A 23,149-nucleotide genomic window follows, 5' to 3' on the forward strand; every position below is an offset into this window, starting at 1 on the left:
TTTAAAATTGAAATTAACAATATTGAACATATTCTCCAACCTAAAATTTCAAGCAAACCAGAACAGTTGAAGGTTGCATTGTGGTTGGTAACCACCTGGAAAATTTCCTCAATATGAGAGTTCAGGCTTGTTCACATTTAAAAAGAGTTCAGAGAAGGAATGTGAATTAAAAGGAACCTATTCAGCAAAGAATTCAGTAATTTGTTCAACATATGTTAGTAGTATATTTGTTAGATTAGATAAATTGCGATATGCAATTCAATTTTTGCCCTAAAGATACATTTTGGGCATTGTTTGACTTCACCGCAGCTGGCGAAATTAAACTGCAATATGATCAAGCTCTAGGCTAAATGTAAACTTCAAAAATGCTAATAAATTATTACTCACAATAATCTTTTTCGTATCTACTATGATGTTTTATGATGTTCTATGATGTTTTCAAACAACTTATTCAACTTTTCTCAGAACAAACCACGCCAGCTGCATGCTTGACAAACCAACAACCGATCTGATCGAGCCATCCTCCTCGCAAACCAAACTGGCGGGGGAGAAGTTCACCAACAACCAGCAGTGCGAGCTGGTGTTTGGCAACGGATCGCGTATCTGCTCGTATATGCCGGTATGCAAACGACTTTGGTGCAACAACGGTGATGAATTGCTCGGCTGTAGGACGCAGCACATGCCCTGGGCGGACGGAACTAGCTGCGGGGAGAATCAGTGGTGCCAGAAGGGCGAATGTGTTCATGTGAACCGAGAGGCTCTGCAACCGCAGGACGGTGGCTGGGGCCAATGGAGTCCGTGAGTATTCTTGGTGAGGTCGATCAAGGGTTTGTAGATTTAGGGTTTTTTTTCGGGTTTCAGATTTAGCGAATGCAGCCGAAGCTGTGGCGGTGGCGTGCAGACATCCACGAGAGTGTGTGATTCGCCTGCACCGGAGAATGGTGGAAAGTATTGCATTGGAATAAGGATGCAGTACCGATCGTGTAATACGCACGATTGTCCGGACGATACGCTGGACTTCCGGGAAGAGCAATGCCATGAGCTGGATGGAAATAATTTCGAGATTCCAGGGTTGGAGAAGAATGTCAAGTGGATACCGAAGTACGGCGTCAAGGCGGACGATCAGTGCAAGCTGTACTGTCGGGTGAAGAATTCCAATAGTTACTTTTTACTGCGCGATAAGGTCAAGGATGGAACTTCGTGTACCCATCCGCACGAGAGCTACGATATGTGCATCAATGGGCAGTGCAGGAGGGCCGGCTGTGATTACGTGTTCGATTCCGATGCTAAATTGGACAAATGTGGCATATGTCGAGGTAATAATGACACTTGCGGCGAGGTGAACGGTGTGTTTCCTTTCAGCAAGATTCACTTCCTGAAGAAACCGTACGTGCAGAAGATCGTTCGTATCCCACGGGGAGCCACCAACATCGAGATTATTCAACGGGGCTACAAAGATGATGGGAACTATCTAGGTTAGTTCTATAGAGTCAGTTGAAAAAAAAAACTGTTTTTGATAGAAAAAACTTTCACATTTCAGCTCTCCGAGACGAAAACGACGATTACATTTTCAACGCTCCGAAAATGACCGTTGTGACCGGATTCAAGAGGCGTCTGTTCGCGGGTGTTATGCTGGAATACAACGGACCGGATGAGCCAATCGAAATTGTCCGGTCCGATTTCGGGCATCCGTTGAAGCGAGATTTGGTTGTGGAAATCTATTCCCACTCGAAGATGCATCCCGTAAGCGAAAACATTGTCGAATATAGTTTCACCATTCCAAACGATAGGCCACCTGTTAGCGTAACCAAGTCGACTCCCACCTTTGTTCAACATTATCCAAGTCAAAACAGCATTCCGAACTACCAGTGGAAGATGTCCGAGTGGAGCGAGTGCGATCAGAGCTGCTCCGGAAAACGGCATCGAACGGCTGGTTGTTACGATATTGAAACCGGCAAAGAAAAGCCTATCTCATACTGTCGCAATAGTGCTAAACCTAGAGAAGACTATGAACCGTGCAATATGGAGTGTAAATTCGAGTAGGTGTTGTTCGTTAATATTGCTTGACTACGATAATTTATTGGTAATATTCCTTGCAGATGGGAGGCAACCACTTCCGAGTGTTCCAATTCCTGTGGCGAAGGAGTCAAAAACGTCCAGTATCAGTGCGTGCAGCGATACATTAAAACCCAGCAAACCAATCCAGTTGATCCGACCTATTGTGCCAACATTCGCAAACCAAACATCCTGGAGAAATGTCACGGTCCATGTCTGGATGCAACCTGGTCGTACAGTGAATGGGACCCGGTAAAATTATTTCCTGAAAATATTATAATGCTCCACTATTTTTTATTGGGAGAATCACTAATTGTCCATTTTTTCTCTATTCTCTTTTCACCCTTCTCTGGCTACTGAACGTGCCGAAACTTTGTCCACACCGCAATCCACTGTCCATGTTTCCTGTTTGTGTGCGTCCTTATTTGGGGCTTTTGTGTTCGTTTAAACTGGGCCAAAAACTTTCAGTGTTCACGCACGTGTGGTGGTGGAAGGCAGAATCGTACCGCCCGGTGCCTTTCGTCTCCCGATGGGTTCCGGATAAGTGAAAGCTTTTGCGCCGAGAAACCAAAGGAGGAAATTTACCGACGCTGCAACGTCGACAGCTGTCCCGAGTGGGTCACAGGAGAATTAACCCCGGTAGCTATAGCAACGACCAAAGCAACACAACGCTTTCACTGTTCCTATCCACTATGGCGACACTCGTCCAATCCTAAATGCTCTCTATTGTTTTATACACGCACTATCGGAACTATGATATTGTTTTCAGTCTAAATTCTGTCACTATCCGCTTGATAGTTTCTCTGCGTATTGGATAGGAAAGCGGTCTGTTTAGTATCCATAATAGCAATGTGGAAGCTAGGATGCCAATGGTCATGGACGCTTATTGTCTCGTTTGTTTCCATACAATCATTGGCACCCTAGTGGAGCCGCCTGATATTTTGTTTAATTCTTAACTTTACCTATCGATTAGATTATTGATCGAAATGTAGAGTAAAGAAGATCAAACATCATCCTGTAACCTTTAAATATTGTATATATTGAAGCTTAACTTTTATCCCACATTATCGCTATCAGTTTCATTGCCAACGGTTTTCCACAAAATTTTCTCGGACTACCGTTGACAAGTTATCCATTTATGTTACTGTTCTACTCTCTCATATACACTCACACGTTCTATCAATCTCTTACACACAATGTCATATATATCCACCGTTCAGTGCTCGGTGACCTGTGGCGAAGGACAGCAACGGTATGCTATCTACTGTGTACTAAACAATGTTAGCGTAAACGCAGCTTTATGTGGCACCCGTCCGGTCGCAGTGATCGTCAACTGTACCATGCCACCCTGCGAGAAGAAGGTAGATCATGTTTCGTTTTGTTTTTTGTTTTGTTTTTTTTTCTCGCTTTTATCATTATGTCATATTGTTTAAATCAGGGAATCGCTTTTTCTGTATTACAAATTTTCCAAAATCTGTTTGCTTTTTGTGTGATTTGTATGCCTTTGTAATTTGTTACTACATTGGAAGTGATTTGATTGATACCAAACTTATTAATTGGGAAACAAACAAACTAATTTTCTACCATCACCATATTTAGCAAGAACCACCTGCCTACGCTTACTCGGGAGAGGAAACGAAGCCGATCATCGCTCAGCACGATAGCAATTACTACTCGGCGTTGCACACGGGCGTCACGTACAACAATGTGTCCTCGTCGGCCCATCCGTACAAGTGGTGCACCAGCGTCTGGAGCATTTGCAATGCCAAGTGCAACGGGGGCATCAAACAGCGGAAGGTACAGTGCTGCTACAAGCACAACGAGTCCCGCATCGTGGACGATTTGTACTGCCACAAGGAGAAGAAACCGTCGGTGCAAACTAACTGCGGCAACTTCCGGTGTCCCCAGTGGAACTTTGGCCAGTGGGGCGAGGTAGGTACCCAGCCTGGTGTGCTTTACACTTGTTGAAGCTTACACATGTTTGGTTTTGAGTTTTTTTTTCTTTAATTTTTTGTGCTGATTTTGCGGCTACTGACGCTGGAAGCGCTTGAATTCACTACGAACGGAAACAGTTCAGCTACACGCAGAGCGAGGGTTAGTTCACTCGTCTTGTATTGTACTGTGACGCCGTTTGTGAACTAACCCTCACATACACACCAAAAAATGCATCATCTAACCAGATACAAAACACATCTAAAACACTCTCCTTACAATTGGAACAGAGAAAAAAATAGATACAATTGGCTTCTTCATGAATGCAAGCGCTTTACGTTGGAAGAAAGAGTTTTTTTCCGGTTGGCCATTTTGGTTTTCAGTGAGTTGCTGAGAGTTTTTGCGTTGCATTGGTTTGATAGCGATAAGAGTGATATTTTTTTGGGAATTGGTCTGAGTTTTATTGGTTTTTTTTTAAGACAATACATACTACAGAAATAAACTTATAACGAGAGGATATCTTCTTAAATCCCTAGAAAGTATTTACGCATTTTGGATTAATGTTTGTGAATTCTTTTTTTATGGGATAATTCAAAAATACGAAAAATAAACAGAAAGTACTGGTAACGAGCATCGCTCTTAGCGATTAGTTTTTTGGCATTTTTTGACAATTTCGTCCTTGCACTCCAGGGAATGAATTTAGAAAGAAATTCAAAGCTCAATAGCAATATTTTATGGAAAAACTTTCTCCGAAGTTGTTACATATGGTCGCTTTCATGTTTTCATGTTATGAAAAAGTAGTTGTAAATTTTCGATGAAACCAGAATTCTTTTTTTTCCAAAGTTGCCTAAAATTAACGGAAAAGCAACATTGTAGAACCATCTTCAATACTCAAATATAAGAATGTTAAATTTCTGATTACATCGAAAACTGTGATCACTCTCATTTTCGATAGCATGGAAATAAGCATGACAACTTTGTAGAAGTTTTTCTCTGGAAATCTTTTCTCTAGCTACCAAATTCTAGAACCAAATTTCTCCCTGAATTATTCCCTGAACCATTGTGCATTGTTGACACATTTGAAATATTTTTAGAACACGTGTTCCTAATGCTATAACGAAGCAAAAAACCTATAAAGACATATAATTTTCCGCAAAACTATTTGTATCGTCAATTTTAACACGAGTTTGACATTAAATTAATACGTTTTTGACAATCGTTGATTGGTACAGAAACAGTGGTGAAACTAGATCGACGGAAAATGAGCGAAAATTTAAAAAAAACGCTTTTTTGACAATTTCAACAATTTTAACACACAAGTTTTCAGTTTGATCATCATTTCGAAAACATTATTTTATTATTTTGGACACATTTTTGATACAATGTACAAAATTTTCGTTTTGAAATAATCTTAACTCGTTTTGACACATTTTTGATGCGATTTTGACACATTATTTAGCTCCTAATTTATTTTTGAAACAATTTTGAAACACATTTTTGATTTGTTTGCAGTACATTTTAAACAAATTTGGCACATCTTTCATTTATTCATCGCACATTTTTGTATTGTTTTGAACACACTTTAAAATTTTTTTTTATTTATTATTTTTTTTGACACAATTTTGAAACATTTTTGCCAAATTTTGGATACGTTTTGAATAACTTTTGACACATTATAAGCACGTTCTGCAAAACTTTTATTTTATTTTTTGAAACATTTTTAGGCACGATTTTGACACAATGTTAACAAATTTTGAATTCACTTTGATTTTTTTTTTCAATTATTTTTGTTAATACATTTTGGCACGAGTTAGACACGGAACATTTTTGACACATATTTGATATATTTTTGACATGATTTTGCCACAATCCCAACTCTATTTTGAAACGTTTTCGATATTTTCCAGATACGGTTTTGACACATTATTGACACACTGTTTATTTATTTTTGAGATACAGTAATCACCCGATAATATCACGCCCGATTTTGTCGGCCCCCGGTTTAATCACTTTTTTCACCCGATTTTATCATCATATTACATTTCATTTAAAAAAATGTAGAGGTGAACTGATTTTCTATTTAGATTCAATATAACAATATTGATATATAATATAAAATAACATTATTCTGGATATAGTTTATATTGAAAACCCAACCATTGCAGTGTTTTATTTTTCCGTTTTCATTTGATTAATCAAATAGTGATTTAAATGTTACCTATAGCCATAATGTATATTCGGAGAACTTTTAAGCTATTAAACAACGCTTCTTTCGATAATGGGTGATCAATCCACCAAAAAGTTAAAAAGAAAATTTTTAGATTGAGATAAACCCATAGCGTCTTCAGCAAAATTTGAGGTGATCTTAAAACAAGAAACTTTGCCGAAGAGCTCATGTTCAATCTCTTGCATGTTATGACTTATGAGCCAAATTAGGTTTTTTTTAAAGGGACTAAAATCCTCATTTTCGTTCTAATCTTTTCCGAATTTTTAAACCTCCTCAAAGTTATCAGCGATCCAAAAAAGCAGGTCTTCCATTATCTTAGAAAATAGTTGAAAATAATGACAATTTTTTTTCAGCTGCTTGAGAAATCTATGACGCTAACAGCACAACTTATTAGCTTTATGCAAACACTAGTACCTTACCAACGAACTAGAAGTGAAATTTGTGTTTCATTTATATAAGAGCTCTCCCTTCCAGAGGAGGGAGGGGTGTAAAATAACCAATAAAATATTTCATGCTCCCATAAACCTCACTATGTCAAATTTGGTTGCATTTGCTTGATTAGTTTTCAAGTTACGCAGAAGTTTATGTCATAGTGTATGAGAGCCCTCCCTTCCAGAAGAGGGCGGGGTCTCGAACTATTCTAACCACCTTTTCCACACCGATCGGTACAGTAGTTTACACGTCTATAAAGATCAGAGAGACAGACAGACAGATAGAACTGCTTTTTTATATGATTAGATTGTTTGTAGTAACTTAAATCGCTGGTTCTACGTATTAAAATAAAATATTAGTTTAACATCTTCCATAACAAAATTGTGATGAAATAAATTCCCGATTTCATCATCAGGGGGTAAGATAATCGGTTGATCACTGTTTTTTCAACACATGGAGTAATTTTTCCCATATTCATCCCAACTAAAGGTGTTGGGCGGCAATATCCTGTATGAAAATATTTTACGCTTCGAATTTCACCTAGAAGTAGTGCTCAAAAGTGTTGTGATCTCGAAAAAAAACTTCCATTCAAAATTTTAGCTCAATTGGACCTTGAAAACACGATTCATTTTCAGAACATTTTGAACAAATTTGGCACATTGTTTATTTATTTATCGCGCATTTTTGTATTATTTTTGACACATATCGTAAGTTTTTTTTGACACCATTTTAAAACCTTTTTTGGCAAATTCGGGTACATATTTGAAAAACTTCTGAAATATTTCCGACATATATTTGACGATTTTGGTACAATATTGGAACATCTATTATTTATATTTGTTATATTTTGTACAAAATTTTGACACAATATGTCATACTATGTGGACCCATTTTTAATTTGGTTTAGATTTATTTATTTTCTTATTTATTTTTGATTCCTTTTGGCTCGATTTGACATTACATACATATTTTAGACACGATTTTGACGCAATATTAAAACATTTTTGACAAATGTTCGAGACACTTTTGACAGAATTTTTCAGAATATTGACACTTTTTTGTTCAATTTTGAAACATTTTCGACGCGATCAAGACACAACATTAACAAATTTTTGACACAACGTTGACACGTCTTCAGGGTGGCGAAAAAGTTTACAAAATCAAATTTCCCGATTTTCCCTGAAATAGAAAATTAATTTCCCTGGTTTTTTTCAGTATTTACTACAAAAAAGCGCAACATAGATGAACACAACTCTGAAATCCTAGTGAAAAAAGTATTCAATCGAATATAAAACTAAACCATAGAGGCCCGAATCAGCCTTTTATGATACAAAAACCAAATGCTTCAAAGTTATTGCGATAAAGGGTCGGTTAAAAAAAGAATCGCGTCTCGGTTGAAAAATTTCAGTTTTTCCTGATAAACCCTGATTTCCCTAATCGAAAAATGAATTCCTTTGCATACTTCGATTTTCCAGGTTTTCGCCACCCAGCGTCTCTGATTTATTTCAATTCATTTTGAAAATATTTTTTATTATTTTTGACACATTTTTATACAATTTTGAAAAGTTTTTGCACACTTTGGGTTTACTTATAACACATTTCGGACATATTTATTTTTATTTTTTATTTAGTTTTGATTCATTTTGGCTCGATTTTACACGAATCATTACTCACATATTTTTGTCACAACATTGAAACATTATGACGAATGTTCGGGAGGTTTTTTGTCACGATTTTGTCAAGAAAATTGACCCTTTATTGTTTATTTTTGATACATTTTTGAAATCACGAAACATCAATCTCAGAAACTACACAACCGATATGAACAAAATAAATTTTAAATGAACGGGCTACCTAAGAAACCCTTAACTTTCGAATTTCATAAAGATTGGACATGTGGTTCAAAAGTTATGGGAAGAAACGTGTTCTGAAGACTGTTTAATCTCACTCATGTTTTCAGAGATGGCTGTACCGATTTTCATAAAATCAGTGTCAAATGGAAGGTCTAGTTGCCCCATAAGACCCGATTGATTTGTTTTGCAATCGGACTATTACTTTGCCTGTTATGTTTAAAAATGTGAAATCCAGCTATGAAAAGAAACATATTTCGAAGACTACATAAACTCACTCACTTTTCTCAGAGATGGTTGACCCGATTTCTACAAAATTAGTGACAAATGAAAGGTCTAGCTGTCTCATAACACCCTATTGAATTTTGCTGTAATCGGACTATAAATTCGTCTGTAATGTAATTTATCGAAATATGAAAATCACGAAACTTCATTATCTTAGAAACCACACAACCGTAGTTAAGGGTTAACTGATGAATTATGATTGAGCACGTAGTTTCAAAGTTTGGCTGCCCTATACGTTCCCTTTTCCTTTGATTATAATCGAACTTAGGCAACCGTTATGTATTAAATTGTTAAAACAACGAAAGTCTATTATTTCAAAGATAACACGACTTATTTAACATAAGTAGTGTCATACGAACGAGTTATCTCTCAAACTAACAAATAACAAACTTCATAACAACTTGATATGTGGTTGAAAAGTTAAGGAACGAAAAGAAATTCAAAGACTATTTAAAACTATACCTGCTTTGAAAAATATATGTGGCCTCAACATAATTTAAATGTGGTTTCGTACTATTTGAACGTTCCCGGTATCGCTCGTGATGAAACTGTTCGAAATTAAGAGTCATTTCTTTTATTTCGCTATTTCTTAAGCACTAATATTACGCCAAATTTCATATTTTATACTTCAAGTTACAACATCAATATTTTAGAACACAAAGAGTAAATATACTTTTATTGTATTGAAGCGTCCATGTAAATCTATTTTTACAAATAATAAGTTTGAATGAGAAAGGCTGGGTCTGACCGCTAGGTGGATTATTTTAGGTTTTTTTTTATTATTTGACACATTTTTAATACAATTTTGATTTTTTTTTTCGCAAAACTATCATTTGATTTTTTGACACATTTTCAAGCACGATTTTAACACAATGTCCCAAAGTTTTATAACGTTTCAGATAAGGTTTTTTTTTAAATTTTCAATTCATAATATTTGATTTAGTTTAGACATGATTTAGAAATATTTTTTTCCTAAATTTTGTAAACATTTTAAAATTTTGTAAACATTTTAGAATTGTGCCAAAAAATTCGGACATATTTTAGCCGATTTTGACAAAATATTATTATTATTTTTACATTTTGGACACGATTTTGCCACAATATAAACACATTTTTGATAAATTTTAATTTTAATTTTAATTATTTTTTTTTTTTTATTTTGGCTCGACTTCGACACGAAACATCTCTGATACATTTTTGAGATATTTTTCACACATTTTGAGCAATTTTCATCACACAACCTTAACTTATTTTGGACGAATTTCAACCCAACATTTAAAATACATTTTTTATTTGGTTCTGAGACATTTTGGCCACATTCATGACACAATTTTGATACAAATGACACACAAAAAATAGACTTATTTTTAACATATTTTAACAAACTCTGACACAAATTATTCACACATTTTGATTTATTTTCGCCATTTTTGATATCTTGAGCTTCCTGTTTGACATATCTCGAATACAATATAGACATATTTTCGACATCATTTAGACAGATTTTTGATTTATTTTTGACACATGTTTGAAAAATTTCTACCAAATTTTTTTGTTTGAAAAATTTCTACCAAATTTTTTACTTATTTTCAACTTATTGCAAACACACGTTGTAAAGTTTTTTTTTTTTTGAATACGTAGACCATTTTTATATACATTTTTGATACTATTCGGCACGGAATTTTGGGTATATTTTTGACACATTTTGGACCCCTTTTTGGGACGCTATTGCTACTCATTTATCCACATTTTTTATACGTTTTTTAAATTTATTTTCGATACGATGTTGACACAATATTGAAACATTTTCAAGTTATTTTTGACACATTTTGGGCACATTTTTGACACAATTCGAACACAATTTTGATTTATTTTTCGAACACAGCATTTGTGGTTTAGTTTTGACACATTGTGATTTCAATTTTTATTTATTTCTGATATTTTTTGACACCATTTTCGCAAAATATTGCAATATTATTCGTTAACATGGTTTTGACACATCGGGTTTATTTTTGATACAATTCTAACAGAATTTTGAAACATTTCTAAATTTTTTTATTGTTTATTTTCAGCACATTTTCGAATCATTTTTACACATTTCAACCACATTTTTGACAAATTGCTAACATTTACAATTTTGGTTTATTTTTGACCCATTTTTTACATTTTACATTTGACATATTGTTGACACGATTTTGGCACTTTTTAGGCGTTTTTTTTTGTAGTGATTTTAAACTTTAGAGTCATTCGCAATTTTTTTAACATTCTTGGTTTATTTTCCACACATTTTAGGTACGATTTTTTGACGCACTGTATGCACATTTTTGATACTATTTCAGCAGAATTTTGAAACATTTTTAAAGATTCAATATTTATTTCAAAACACATTTCTGACCCTCAAATTTCGCATAATTTGGCCTATTTCTGGTACAGTTTTAATCATAAGTTTGGAATCACTTTTTTGAGTATTGGAACACCCTTACAATGTTTAGCATCACCTGGAATAGGCAGTATTTCCGACGTCCAAGAAAGTTGCTGTCTTCAGCAGATTTGTTTAAAAAGTTAAGGGTTTCTGTATGGTTAACAGCTAATATGGGATTCCACTGTTATGTGGCATAGTATGCACGTAATTCTTCATATGTTGACTCTAACTCATCCCGTGATTCCAACTTGCTAGAAAGTTGCGGTCTCCAGCAAATTTGTTCAGAAGGTAAAAGACTTTAGCTTTATGTACAACTTAGTGCCGGATTCTATCACTGTTTGGCGCTAATGAGCATGAAATTTGTCGTATACCTTAACTTATCTCACGATTCTGATTTACTAGAAAACTGCGGGTTTTAATAGAGTTGTTCAGAAAGGAAAGGTCTTCTTGTTGGTGTATAGTGACGCTAGTGTACATACAGTTTTTTGGGTTTGACCATAACTTATCCCGCTTCCTAGAAATTTGCAATCAGCGGCCAATGCCTGGCGATTTTGTCACCGTTTTCATGGCGAAAAGTTAAAGTTTTCCTAAGTTTTGTTAGAACTTGATTGTATCTGTACAGACGAAAGCTTATGATAGCTTCAACCAAAAAGATGCGTTTATTACTTCTGTGAAATTTCATTTTAACTTTCTAAACAATTGGACCCACGAGATAAATTTAGTCCAAAACACTCAAACCTAATGCATTCTCATTCCTAATTAAACCATAAACCAAAAGCTCTTGACCTCCAGAACAACTTTGCTGAAGACCGCCACTTTCTAAATGGTGGAATTCACAAGATAAATACAGTTCAAGATACCCAAATACGCACACTAGCGCCGCGTTGCGATTGAACTTCGAGTCATATTGTTTGGTGACCAAAAGCCCTTGACCTCCTGTACATCTTTGCTGAATGCCACAACTCTCTAGGTTGTCGGTATCACGAGATAGAGTTACATAAATCTGCCAATTTTAGGTGGTGTTTGTTGACGGTTGACGGACCGAATGTGAAATAAAATATAATAATAAACCCTAAAACACGAGTAGACGCTTTTATCTGTAGTTCCCGAAATTTTCTCGCCTACCACTGACAGGTTATGGACCCAACTGGAAGCTCCTGACCGGCAAATTAAAACGTGCTATTTTTCTCGAATCGATGGAGGGGGCGAAGATCGTCAAGCTAAACAATTCGAACTTGGTACATCTAGCAATGCTAAACCTTCCGCAGTGCTGCAGTATTTGAATTGGGTGTTGCAATACTCAGTGGAGCGATTCCAAATTTATGGCGGCTAGTGTATCTATCAAATTTTTGACAACGTTTTCACATGTTGCAATACTCAGTGGAGCGATTCCAAATTCATGGCGGCTAGTGTATCTATCAAATTTTTGACAACGTTTTCAAACATTTTTAAAACTTATAATATTCTTGGTATTTGAGACAGTTTCGAAATTTCTAACATTTATGACATTTGTGACACTTAGGATATTTATAATTTTTACGACATTCATGGTATCTCAGACATTTATGACATTTATATCATTTGCGTGGTCCCCGTGGCTCTGTGGTTAGGGATGTCGGTCGGCTAGCTCTCCCACGCGGTTGTAATATCGGGTTCGATTCCCGATCGAGTCGAGGATCTTTTCGAGCTGGAAATTCTCTCGACTCAGCACTGGGGCTCGGTGTACCGTTGTACTTATCCTACACATACAAAATGTGCCAAAAATAATATCGATAACGAATTCTCTCAACTAATCTATTTGATCGAGACCGCTATTAGCCCCAAGGCTAAGCGTGCGATATTGTTTGTATCATTTGCGACATTCAGAACATTTAAGACATTTGAGACATTTACGACATTTTCGATATTTTCCGCATTGTCTCAATGTTGAAATTAATTACTTTTTCGTCTGACGTTTTAATTGTTTTAATAGTTTAAGTTGTGTTACCTTACGACTGTTTGACTAACTTTTTTGATCAATTTTGTATGGTTTAGCAAACTACCCAAAATATCCATCTATTTCTTTAGATCACATATTTGTTACTTGATTCAATTTCACCGTTTATCTATTCAGACTTTTTGACTTCGGATAGAGATTTCGTGCGTGATTTTTTTTACTTGCTTTTTTTTGTGTGAATATTTTTCTGTGTGATTAAAAATTTTTGAACCTTTTGTACGAAAAGAGTATTTAGTTATGAAATAATCGACAATAGAAAAAATACAAGTAAGCGAAGAAATGTAGGAAAATACCTTAAATCAGTTACTCTTATCGCAATCAAAACCCTTTCTATGCATGTTCTATGAACGGAGAGCTTTTTCGTGGAGTGGCAATTTCCCGCTGAACCGCCTTTCAGAACCCAATTCCCCAAGCTTTCGAGCAGTAGTCCAACCGTCTCTTTCTCTCTCTCTCTCTTGTTTCGTTTTAGTGCAATGACGATTGCAAGCGCTATCGTCAGGTGCTTTGCCAAGATCACCGAGGTACGGAAAGTACCGAATGCCCAGTGAACCAGAAACCACCCGAGGTGGAGTCGTGTTGCCATTTCCGATGGAGGATTACAAACTGGAAGCCTGTAATTATTCCTTTTTCTTTCGCTTTCTTGTTACCCTTCACACCAACTAAATGACATGAATCCTGATTGTTTTTGTTCTGGTGTCCGTTTGGTTTATTTTTCCCGTTTCCGTGTCCTGTCGGTTTTTAGTGTAACGTGACGTGCGGTGGTGGTGACGGTTACCGAACCGGAGAGCGTGTCTGTATGCGTCTATTCCCGAAGTCCGTCGACAATCCGCACCCGGTAAAGACTGGCCGCAAGGTGGATGCCAAACAATGCGCACACGTGAAGATTCCACCGGCCAAGAAGCTTGTACGCAAGTGCAAACCCTGCCAGTTCCGTTGGGAAGTGTCCCCGTGGTCAAAGGTGGGCACCATTATAATTCTTTTTAGCATAATTCGAAACCTTCGAAACCCTTTTGCGCTCCTAGTCCGATCAGAACACTAATCTCAAAATATCCTATTTCTGTTTTCTTCCTTTTTTTAAACTCGTCAATCATCCATAAATTTTTCCCTCTGTCACGCTTCACGATCCATGCCATCATACTTTGTTGTACCATTTAAATGTTATCATTCCGGTGGTTCCTACCGCCACACCTTACACCCGCTTGTACGCTGTTGATGCTGACGCCGCTGCCGCTACTACCAATCTCTATCTGTCCCCGTGATCCCGTGTATAACGGTGCAAACCTGTACTGCAGTGTTCCGTTGGCTGTGGAGTTGGGCTGGCGACTCGCAATGTCACCTGTAGCAACGGCCGAAGTCCGTCCAATGTTTGCGACGCCAAACACAAGCCGAGCAACGCGAAAACCTGCGAAACGCAAAGCTTCTGCCGCTGGACCACCGGACGATGGAACAGAGTAGGTTGACCTGACGCAGTCGTGTGTCCTCATTGTGATTGTTGTACCCAACAGCAAAACTACCGCTTTTACTACTTCACTCCTCAAATTTCTTTCTCTTCTGAAGCTAATCTGATTTTCTATCTAACATCTTCCTTCAGTGCAAGTGCGATGGCTTTCAGAGACGGGGCGTCAAGTGTTACGATGAGCTCACTAAAAGCGAATCGAACCGCTGCCCGGAACCGCGACCGACACAGAAGAAAAAGTGTACCCCGACGCCCGACTGTCGGCCACGGTACAGCAAATCGATCAGCTTCACCTGCCAGGATGTACAGCGAAACCGGCAAACTAGACGGGACGGCGAGTACGCTCTCAACGTCAAGGATAGACTGGTAACGATTTACTGTCACAATATGACGTCCAGCACGCCGACCGAGTATCTCACGCTTAAGTCAGGTAATTAATCACGTTCGTCACGACGCGCGCGCTCTCCGTTCTTGCAGAATATTCACGCCAAAGTGCTGTGATATATTAATTGTGGTAATATATGCCTTAAAGTTATTCCCTCCATCAGGGGAAAACAGGAAGGCACCACTCGGCTAACTTTGACAGCTTTCGGATATGATTTAACCTTGCATGTTTTATCCGCAGGCCTGGTCGAGAACTACGCCATCTACAATAACAAGAGAGCCTCCAATTCCCAAGTTTGTGCGCCATCCTCAGAGGATTTTGTAGATGAAAGTATCGCATACGGCGCAACCCATTACCGGAAGATCCGGCTTAACATCCAAACGCTGCAGGTACTGGTGGATGACCACCGATTTACCGACCGTTCTGGGAAGCCTCAGTCATTCGGTTCGGCCGGAGATTGCTACAGCATTACGGGCCGATGTCCGCAGGGAGATTTCTCGATCAACCTGGAGAACACGCCGTTCCGAATTCGACCCCGCACCAAGTGGGAAACCAAGGGGCAGAGTGCGGTCATACAATTCCTGATACCGGTGAGGATTATAAGCATTATTGATTATTTATTAAAAATTATATTATTATATAATCTTAAGCAATAAGCTATTTTTTAGATTTCAAGACTTTACGCTTTTATGGTTTAATACGATTTTAGAATTCCAAGAGATTTCAGGATTTAGGGATTCCAAGATTTTAGGATATTTGGATTTTAAAGATTTAGCGTTATATGCATGGATTTTGATTTGAAGATGTCATGATAAAATCATGGTATCAGAATGACTTTTGGATTTTGAGCTTTTGGAGTTCTCGGATTATAAAATCTTGTTTTTATTAGAATTGCGGGACTTCGAGTTTTAGGATTTTGGAATTAAAAGATTTCAACACTCCAGAATTTCATGATTTCTAAATAAGGTTTTCGGGATCTTCGGGAGGCTGCAGGATTTACTACGGTTTGAAATTTTAGAATTTTATGATATAAAAATTTCAGATGCTTTCCGATTGAAATTTTCTGAAAATGCCTCGAGTTTTAGCATAGATTAAGTTAATCTGGCGGGCGATCCACTTTAGAAAAGGTGTCCACTACAGGTTAATTTACCCTAAATTACGATCTATGTTAAGAGAAATTGAGTTAATCTAACGAGTGGTCCACTTTAGGGTAGTTGACATACTTCGATTTTGATTTTGTTTTCATTTGACGCATTTTAAAATTAACAAAATTCACTTTACGTTTTTTGGACTTTGAGTTTTAATGATAACTTTAGAGCAGGGGTTACCAGATCGTGTTCCGCGGAGCACGTGATGCCCCGCAAAGCCTTTGCAAGTGTTCCACGGTACGTTTTGATGAAAAAAAAACCAGCCGCAAAAACAGATTCTGTCGACGTCTTTTACTTTTTTTTTTTCAATCAAATTTTAGAATCAAGGGCAAAAACTTCTGTGAATGTTTCTGTTGGCGACAAAGTAAAAGCTGCTTACTCTCGACTGGGAATAGTTCGTCTGCGATGCCGTCCTTTCCAGTTGTTTTGTGGCTTTTTAGCTCTTTCCAAACTTTTTTGATCTCCAATCTTGTTCACCAATCGGTTCGTAAACCTTTCGATTGTACCCAGCAGGAACGCCGTACCTTCTTCGAAGAGCCCAACTTGTATACGTTCGCTAGCCGAACGAGTCACGAGTGAAAAATGCCATCCGTCACGCAGAACATGGACGACCTAAGAGCAGGCTTCACCATTAGGGAATTGGCATGTGTGTTTCCGGATATCTCTTCGAGCAAAATATATGCTTCAAGTAGCATGGAGGCTACGCATACCAATAATAGTTGGACGGAAAAACTATTCCTGTCCAACCTATGCGTTTGAGTCCTCGGTATGGATTATTATACCATGTTTTAGACACGCTTCATATGTTTCATCGAGAAGCTCCCTCCTTCACATCATCGGGGTTGTCGTTGCATATACATTGATCAAGCTCCGCCCTTGATTCTCAACAAAAAAAAAGGTCATTAACGGCCTCCACCTAAAGATCCGTATTTGCATGCCTACAACTTGCACCTTCACGTGCCGGATCAAGTTTAGTTCCGATGCTCCAAATACTGAGTTTCCTATTATTGTTTCTAAAACTTGATCCAGTTAATATTGGGACGCACAAAATGAGACACATCTTAGTCAAAAAAAAACGTAAAAAAAACTTTGAGATATCATTTCGCATTTGATTCTACCTTCAAAGGAAAAATACAGAAAAATTTATTCGTCTGAGTTGCGGATGAATTCGCGCACTTTTCGTTTTATACCGCCCATTATCTTCTGCCCAGTGGAACTGTCAACTCGATCCGCCATTTTCTTCCACCATCTATGAAAATCAGCTGGTTTTTTATCATTCTGGAAATTTTCTTCAACTTGATAGACGAAAATCTGGGCAATTTGGTGAGTTGATAGCTTTTTCGATGATATCGATTCCATTCTCCTTGTACCAATCAATGACATCCCGGCTGTAGTGACAGTTGGCCAAGTCAGGCCAGAATTTCACCGGAGCGTCATGTGATTGAATGAACGGCAAAATCCGCCTCTGGAGGCACTGTTCCTCAGGGCTCTACTAGAGACTGTGTTATAAGAGATAAACAAAGAGAAAAGCAGTAAATATGGCAACCCTTTACTAATATTTTATTTCAAACAGTTCTGGCAACCGCGTTTATTTTTAATACATCACACATTATGCTCGTATAACGGACACATTTTCCCTTCATACCATAATTGCACGTGATTCACAACATTTATACTGTTTGCAACAAACATTCTGTTCGAAAAGTAACACGCCTGAGTTTGTTTACTTTGCATACTTAGAGCCTCGATTTGACGGTTCACTTGGAGTTTTCGACCTCACTCTTTGCGTTTCTGTTAATAACACTGTCTGTAGGCTGTACATTTTCGAAACAAAACAACAAAACTGAATATCTCGCGCTGTCATTTCGATTCGAACAGTTTCATTTTCACTTGCTTCTTTTCGGCTACTGTCATCGAATCACTTCTTTCTTTCGCTCCCGTCTGTTGTTCATCGGATCGTTTCAAATGAAACTGATGGCTATTTCAATTGACGGAGAGAGTGACGAAGAAAGAGACTCTTTCCTTTCCTTCAGCGTCACAATTGAAATAGGCACCACATCACGTCGTTCGATGATAGTTTTCTAATGCCGCAAGCCGTAGTTAGAACGGCAACGGCATCCAATAAATACGTCACGCAAGTTCCAATCAATATTTCCTCCCTCTTTCCTATGTATGCGTGAAGTACTGTATGGAGTCCGCTGTCTCCGTCAGCACTCATTGTCATTTTCAATTGAGAATTGTCATGTAAGAGTGATGGTGATAATCTCCGCTTTCAATTGAGATAAATACTTCTCAATTTCAATATCAAGCCCTTTCGACTGGGTTTCATGTGACTCACGAAGTGCCCGCAAAAGGTTCAAAAGCTTTCAATTGGAAGCGACGGGTCAATGCGTCGGTATAACCTGATAATTGTCAATTGAAAATGACTTTTTCAGGCTTTGCTTCCTTGTATACCTGGCCATTCATGATTGATCCAGTGATGAAAACCTCGGTTTTTGCCACAGCTGCAGATCCCGTGCCGCACCATCAGTTTCCGAGTGAACTTGTCAGCAAACACGACTTGGCGACTTCACCTTTGCACTTGGACATATAGATTTTTTGTCTTAGGAGCTGCGCGAAAGCCATTTTTCCATATTACTTATCGTCCATTAAAATGCAGTCGTCGAATTTGGTCAAGACTTTCTCAAACAGCAGTCTAGCGCGGCGTTTTGCAACGAGATTTGAGGATCCTGTGGGGGTGCTTGCTGGTGTAGAACGACCGCAGGCCTTCACACCGAAAGACTCGTCAAACAGTGCCGTGCCGAGGACTTCTTAACCAAATCACGCAGGGTGATCCCAGGGTTTGTCCGAACTGCTCTGCAGACTTTCAATCGTTGCTGCTTGTCAATCGTGCCACTTCTGCGGTTGCTATGATCAGCGCGATCCAGCGTTATAGTTTCATTGAATCATGCCAGCACGCTGTTTACGGTTGATTTGGAAACCGTAAATTGAAATTGAGGCACTTCGCGATTTTTGCACCTGACCATGTCAGATTTTCAACGTCAGTTTATAAAATTTTCTCACGTCTATCACGTTCCGTCTTCGAAAACTTTTGATCCACTGACTCAAGTTTGATGAAAATTTCACTACTTTGTAAACAAACCTCCCGCATCACTGCGCTGTCATTGGTTTTTCGTAACCGCCACTAGAGGCGCCACAGTGAACAGAAAGCTGCGATATTGAGTGGATCTTACTTGATTCGTTCGCCTGAAACAATTTCGGTTGTTTCAATTCGTATTTACTTCTGAATTGTTCGTAGTAGGATACTTTAAACATATTGCCATACTTAAGCCGCCGCCTTAGATATATGAGGCTGGCGTTACACCGCATTACATAGGTCAGTCGTCCGCTCCGGAAAAGACGCAGTAATACGCCGCCACATCTGTTCAACTGAAGAACCAAAAACGAGACAGAATCTTTTTATTTTAGGTATCGACATCTAGCGGTGGAGAGAATGCATTTTACACTCGAAATTTCATCACGCTTATATTCCATTCATTCAACAAAAGGACCGTATGAGCTCTCGCCACTTTTTCGTCGAGAGAATCCTTTGTTCTCCCCGGTGCTGGTATAGCGAGGGTGCCTTTTCATGATAAACGTACAGTGCCACCCGCATACGTGCAACGGTTTTTATGTAGATATATTTTTAATGAATTTCATTGTTGCCCAAGTTGAAAACTGAATATCTTGACTAACGACAATTATTTTTTTATATTGTACCTAATGTCGTAGGCAGTGCTGGTACAGCGCGTCTGATATGCATTTCTAGCAATGTTAGGTAAAAAAACGGTACGAGAAAAAAATATTGTCGTTGGTCGAGAAATTCGGTTTCCAAGTCCAACGGAAATATTCAAGTAAATCAACTAACAGGTTAAAATAGTTTCAACAGTCGTGAGGTGTACGATCCAAGAAAATTTGTTAGACAATGTTTGAATGGTTGAAAGATTTTTTGTTTAATTTGTTCTATTGACGTTGATTGTGAATTGTTCATGAATTTCCACTTCAAAGATCTCTTGAATGCGGTCCTGTGTGAAGTGCGGTCGGCCCTGTGAACATGATTTTGATAGATTCAACTATTCAAGATCACCTTTTTGCCTGGTTATTAAAATAGTTTTTTGGTTTTGCCTGGAAAAAAAATAGTTTTTTGGTTCATGTTCAAACTGTTGGAGCGAACTGTTCGAACGATGCACTGTAAAATCAATGTAGGATGGAACAGCAAAAATTGAATGCGAAAGCTTGGGCACCAATTTGCTCCAGAGTTTTGTTCGAAGTTGCATATCTGTTCTGTGACGCCGCCCAACATGGGAAAATAGACGATTACGGAAAACCTTCTCAGTTAGCATACGACCAAGGTTCCCACTGGGATTGGGACTTAATTTTCACCAAGGCTACTTGTATTCCAGTTAGCACCCTGAAGATTTCAAGGACGTTTTTGCTTGAGGTGACAATTCGCAGCAGGCCTTGATTTACACTTATCATAATTTGCTGAATAACTTGCTATTTTAAATCCATCTACTCATTGATTTAAAAATGCAGGTGCTCCGCCAAATATTTTGGCTTGAAAAAGTGCTCCGCCGAGAAAAAGGTCTGGGAACTATATACGATAGATTTTATTATACTATTTGAGCTTCGGTTTGAAAATTTCAGGATTTCGGAACTTTAAGATCTTAAGATTTTGAGGTATAAAGATTCAGGATTCCCGGATTTTTAAATTTGAGGATTCTAATATTTGGCAACTTGAAATTTTACTGCGGCTTGAGGATTTGAGGATATATGGATTTCAGGATTTTACTAAGAAGATTTCAATATTTCAAGATTTCACTTTTAAAAAATATGAATATCATGAGACTTGGAGGTTTTAGGGCTTGGAAAATTTAAATTTCACTGCGATTTTATAATTTAAAGATGTTCCAGAATTTTGATACCATGAGATTCGAAAATTTATGGTTTTGTGACTTTCAGTTTTCAGATATCAAGATTTCAGAATTTTGAGGTTGAAGAATCCTAGTTTTAAAATTTTTAAATCTCTAAATATGATAATTTACTACATTTCAGATTTTGAAATTTGAGATTTTTGGATCTCGAATTTTAGGACATGATTTATAGATGCTGTAATAATTTTACTACAACTTCAGGATTTTAGGATCTCAGAACTTTAGAATTTTATGCTTTTTAATGTTTAGATTATCGCATTTTAGTGGTTTGGGTTATTAGAATGATTTACTGAGATTTAAGGACTTGAAGATTTTAAGGTTTGATAATTCAAGAATTTCAAGATTTCATGGTTCCATGGTCGCACTGCGATTTTATCATTTTAAGATTTTCTCAGACATTAAGGTTATGAAAATTTCAGAACCCTGAGATCCTAGAATTTCGTGATTTTCAAATCCTAACAGTGGCGGTAGCCAGGATTTCCTCCTTTTGATTTTGAGAATATTGATGAGAAAGAGTATCCTGAATCAATGACTATCATGAAGCAAAATAGGATTAGAAAAACAGTGGTTTAGCGCGCTCACGTCACTCACTCTCAATGCTAGTTCCAAAACCACGTGGTCCTATTTGATCACTTTTCGTGATCTTTTGGTCAAACCCCCCTCATCCCTTTGAGACTTTAACCACGTGATCTTTTCATTCATCAAGTGCCGAAAATTCGCTTAGGTTTTTCACATTTTTATTATTAAACTTTCAGTACATACTATATTTCTAAAAGGCAAAAGCTTCATTCTTGACTTGATGGCAACAATAATTTAGAAGTCAGGAAAAAATACCACGTGATCATTTGGTTCTCATCTCTGGTAGGTCAAAAAATGATATATGTTTTTATATGTTTTTTGCCTTTCTCCTAGAAAGGTATAGCAATCACTTGCAAAACCGAAAGTATAAAAGTGCTCCAAAGGGCCGAATGGCATATATCATTCGACTCAGCTCGACGAGCTGAGCATTTTCTGTATGTGTGTGTGTGTGTGTGTGTGTATGTGTATGTGTGTGTGTGTGTGTGTGTATGTGTAGATTTTTATTCTCACTCACTTTTCTCAGAGATGGCTGGACCGATTTTCATGAAATTAATTGCAAATGAAAGGTCTTGTTGTCCCATAAGATCCTATTGAATTTTATTGTAATCGGATTTTTAGTTTAGAGGTTATGTATCAAAATGTAAAAATCATGAAACATCATTATCTCAAAAACTACACAACCGATATGAACAAAATAAATTTCAAATAAACGGGCTACTTGAAATACCCTTAACTTTCGAATTTCATAAAGATTGGACATGTGGTTCAAAAGTTATGGGAAGAAACGTGTTCTGAAGACTGTTTAATCTCACTCATGTTTCTCAGAGATGGCTGTACCGATTTTCATAAAATCAGTGTCAAATGGAAGGTCTAGCTGCCCCATAAGACCCTATTGATTTGTTTTGCAATCGGACTATTACTTTGCCTGTTATGTTTAAAAATGTGAAATCCAGCTATGAAAAGGAACATATTCCGAAGACTACTTGGACTCACTCACTTTTCTCAGAAATAGCTGAAACGATTTTCACTAAATTAGTGTCAAATGAGAGGTCTAGCTGCCTCATAACACCCTATTGAATTTAACTATAATCGGACTGTAACTTTGTCTGTAATGTATCGAAATGTGAAAATCACGAAACTTCATTATCTCAGAAACTACACAACCGATTTGATCAATATTATCAATATTATTATCAGATGAGCAGGCTAAGGGTTAACTGATGAATTATGATTGAACACGTGGTTTCATAGTTTGGCTGCCCTACACGTTCCCATTTTATTTGATTATAATCGAACTTAAGCAACCGTTATGTATTAAATTGTTAATAAAACAACTAAAGTCTATTATCTCAAAGACTACATGACTTATTTGAACATAACTAGTGTCATAAGAACGAGTCATCTCTAGA

At 37.5% G+C, this 23,149-nt stretch overlaps 1 protein-coding gene across 4 annotated transcripts in view; it reads left to right on the forward strand.

Annotated features, from left to right (window-relative positions):
- The window catches only part of LOC129727642 (A disintegrin and metalloproteinase with thrombospondin motifs 20), a 477,347-nt gene that overhangs the window by 445,893 nt on the left and 8,305 nt on the right, over positions 1-23,149 (forward strand). Inside the window, exons 11-22 of one of the 4 annotated variants that reach the window (XM_055685645.1) lie at positions 466-798; positions 862-1,475; positions 1,541-2,039; positions 2,100-2,307; positions 2,524-2,694; positions 3,276-3,416; positions 3,655-3,987; positions 13,669-13,812; positions 13,942-14,157; positions 14,492-14,650; positions 14,791-15,085; positions 15,281-15,630. In XM_055685645.1, coding sequence (XP_055541620.1) covers positions 466-798; positions 862-1,475; positions 1,541-2,039; positions 2,100-2,307; positions 2,524-2,694; positions 3,276-3,416; positions 3,655-3,987; positions 13,669-13,812; positions 13,942-14,157; positions 14,492-14,650; positions 14,791-15,085; positions 15,281-15,630 — 3,463 coding nt within the window. The remainder of the gene's footprint in view (positions 1-465; positions 799-861; positions 1,476-1,540; positions 2,040-2,099; positions 2,308-2,523; positions 2,695-3,275; positions 3,417-3,654; positions 3,988-13,668; positions 13,813-13,941; positions 14,158-14,491; positions 14,651-14,790; positions 15,086-15,280; positions 15,631-23,149) is intronic. The other 3 variants (XM_055685647.1, XM_055685646.1, XM_055685648.1) reach the window with 3 other exon arrangements.

This window comes from Wyeomyia smithii, chromosome 3 (assembly GCF_029784165.1).
Source record: "Wyeomyia smithii strain HCP4-BCI-WySm-NY-G18 chromosome 3, ASM2978416v1, whole genome shotgun sequence".
Taxonomy (NCBI): domain Eukaryota; kingdom Metazoa; phylum Arthropoda; class Insecta; order Diptera; family Culicidae; genus Wyeomyia; species Wyeomyia smithii.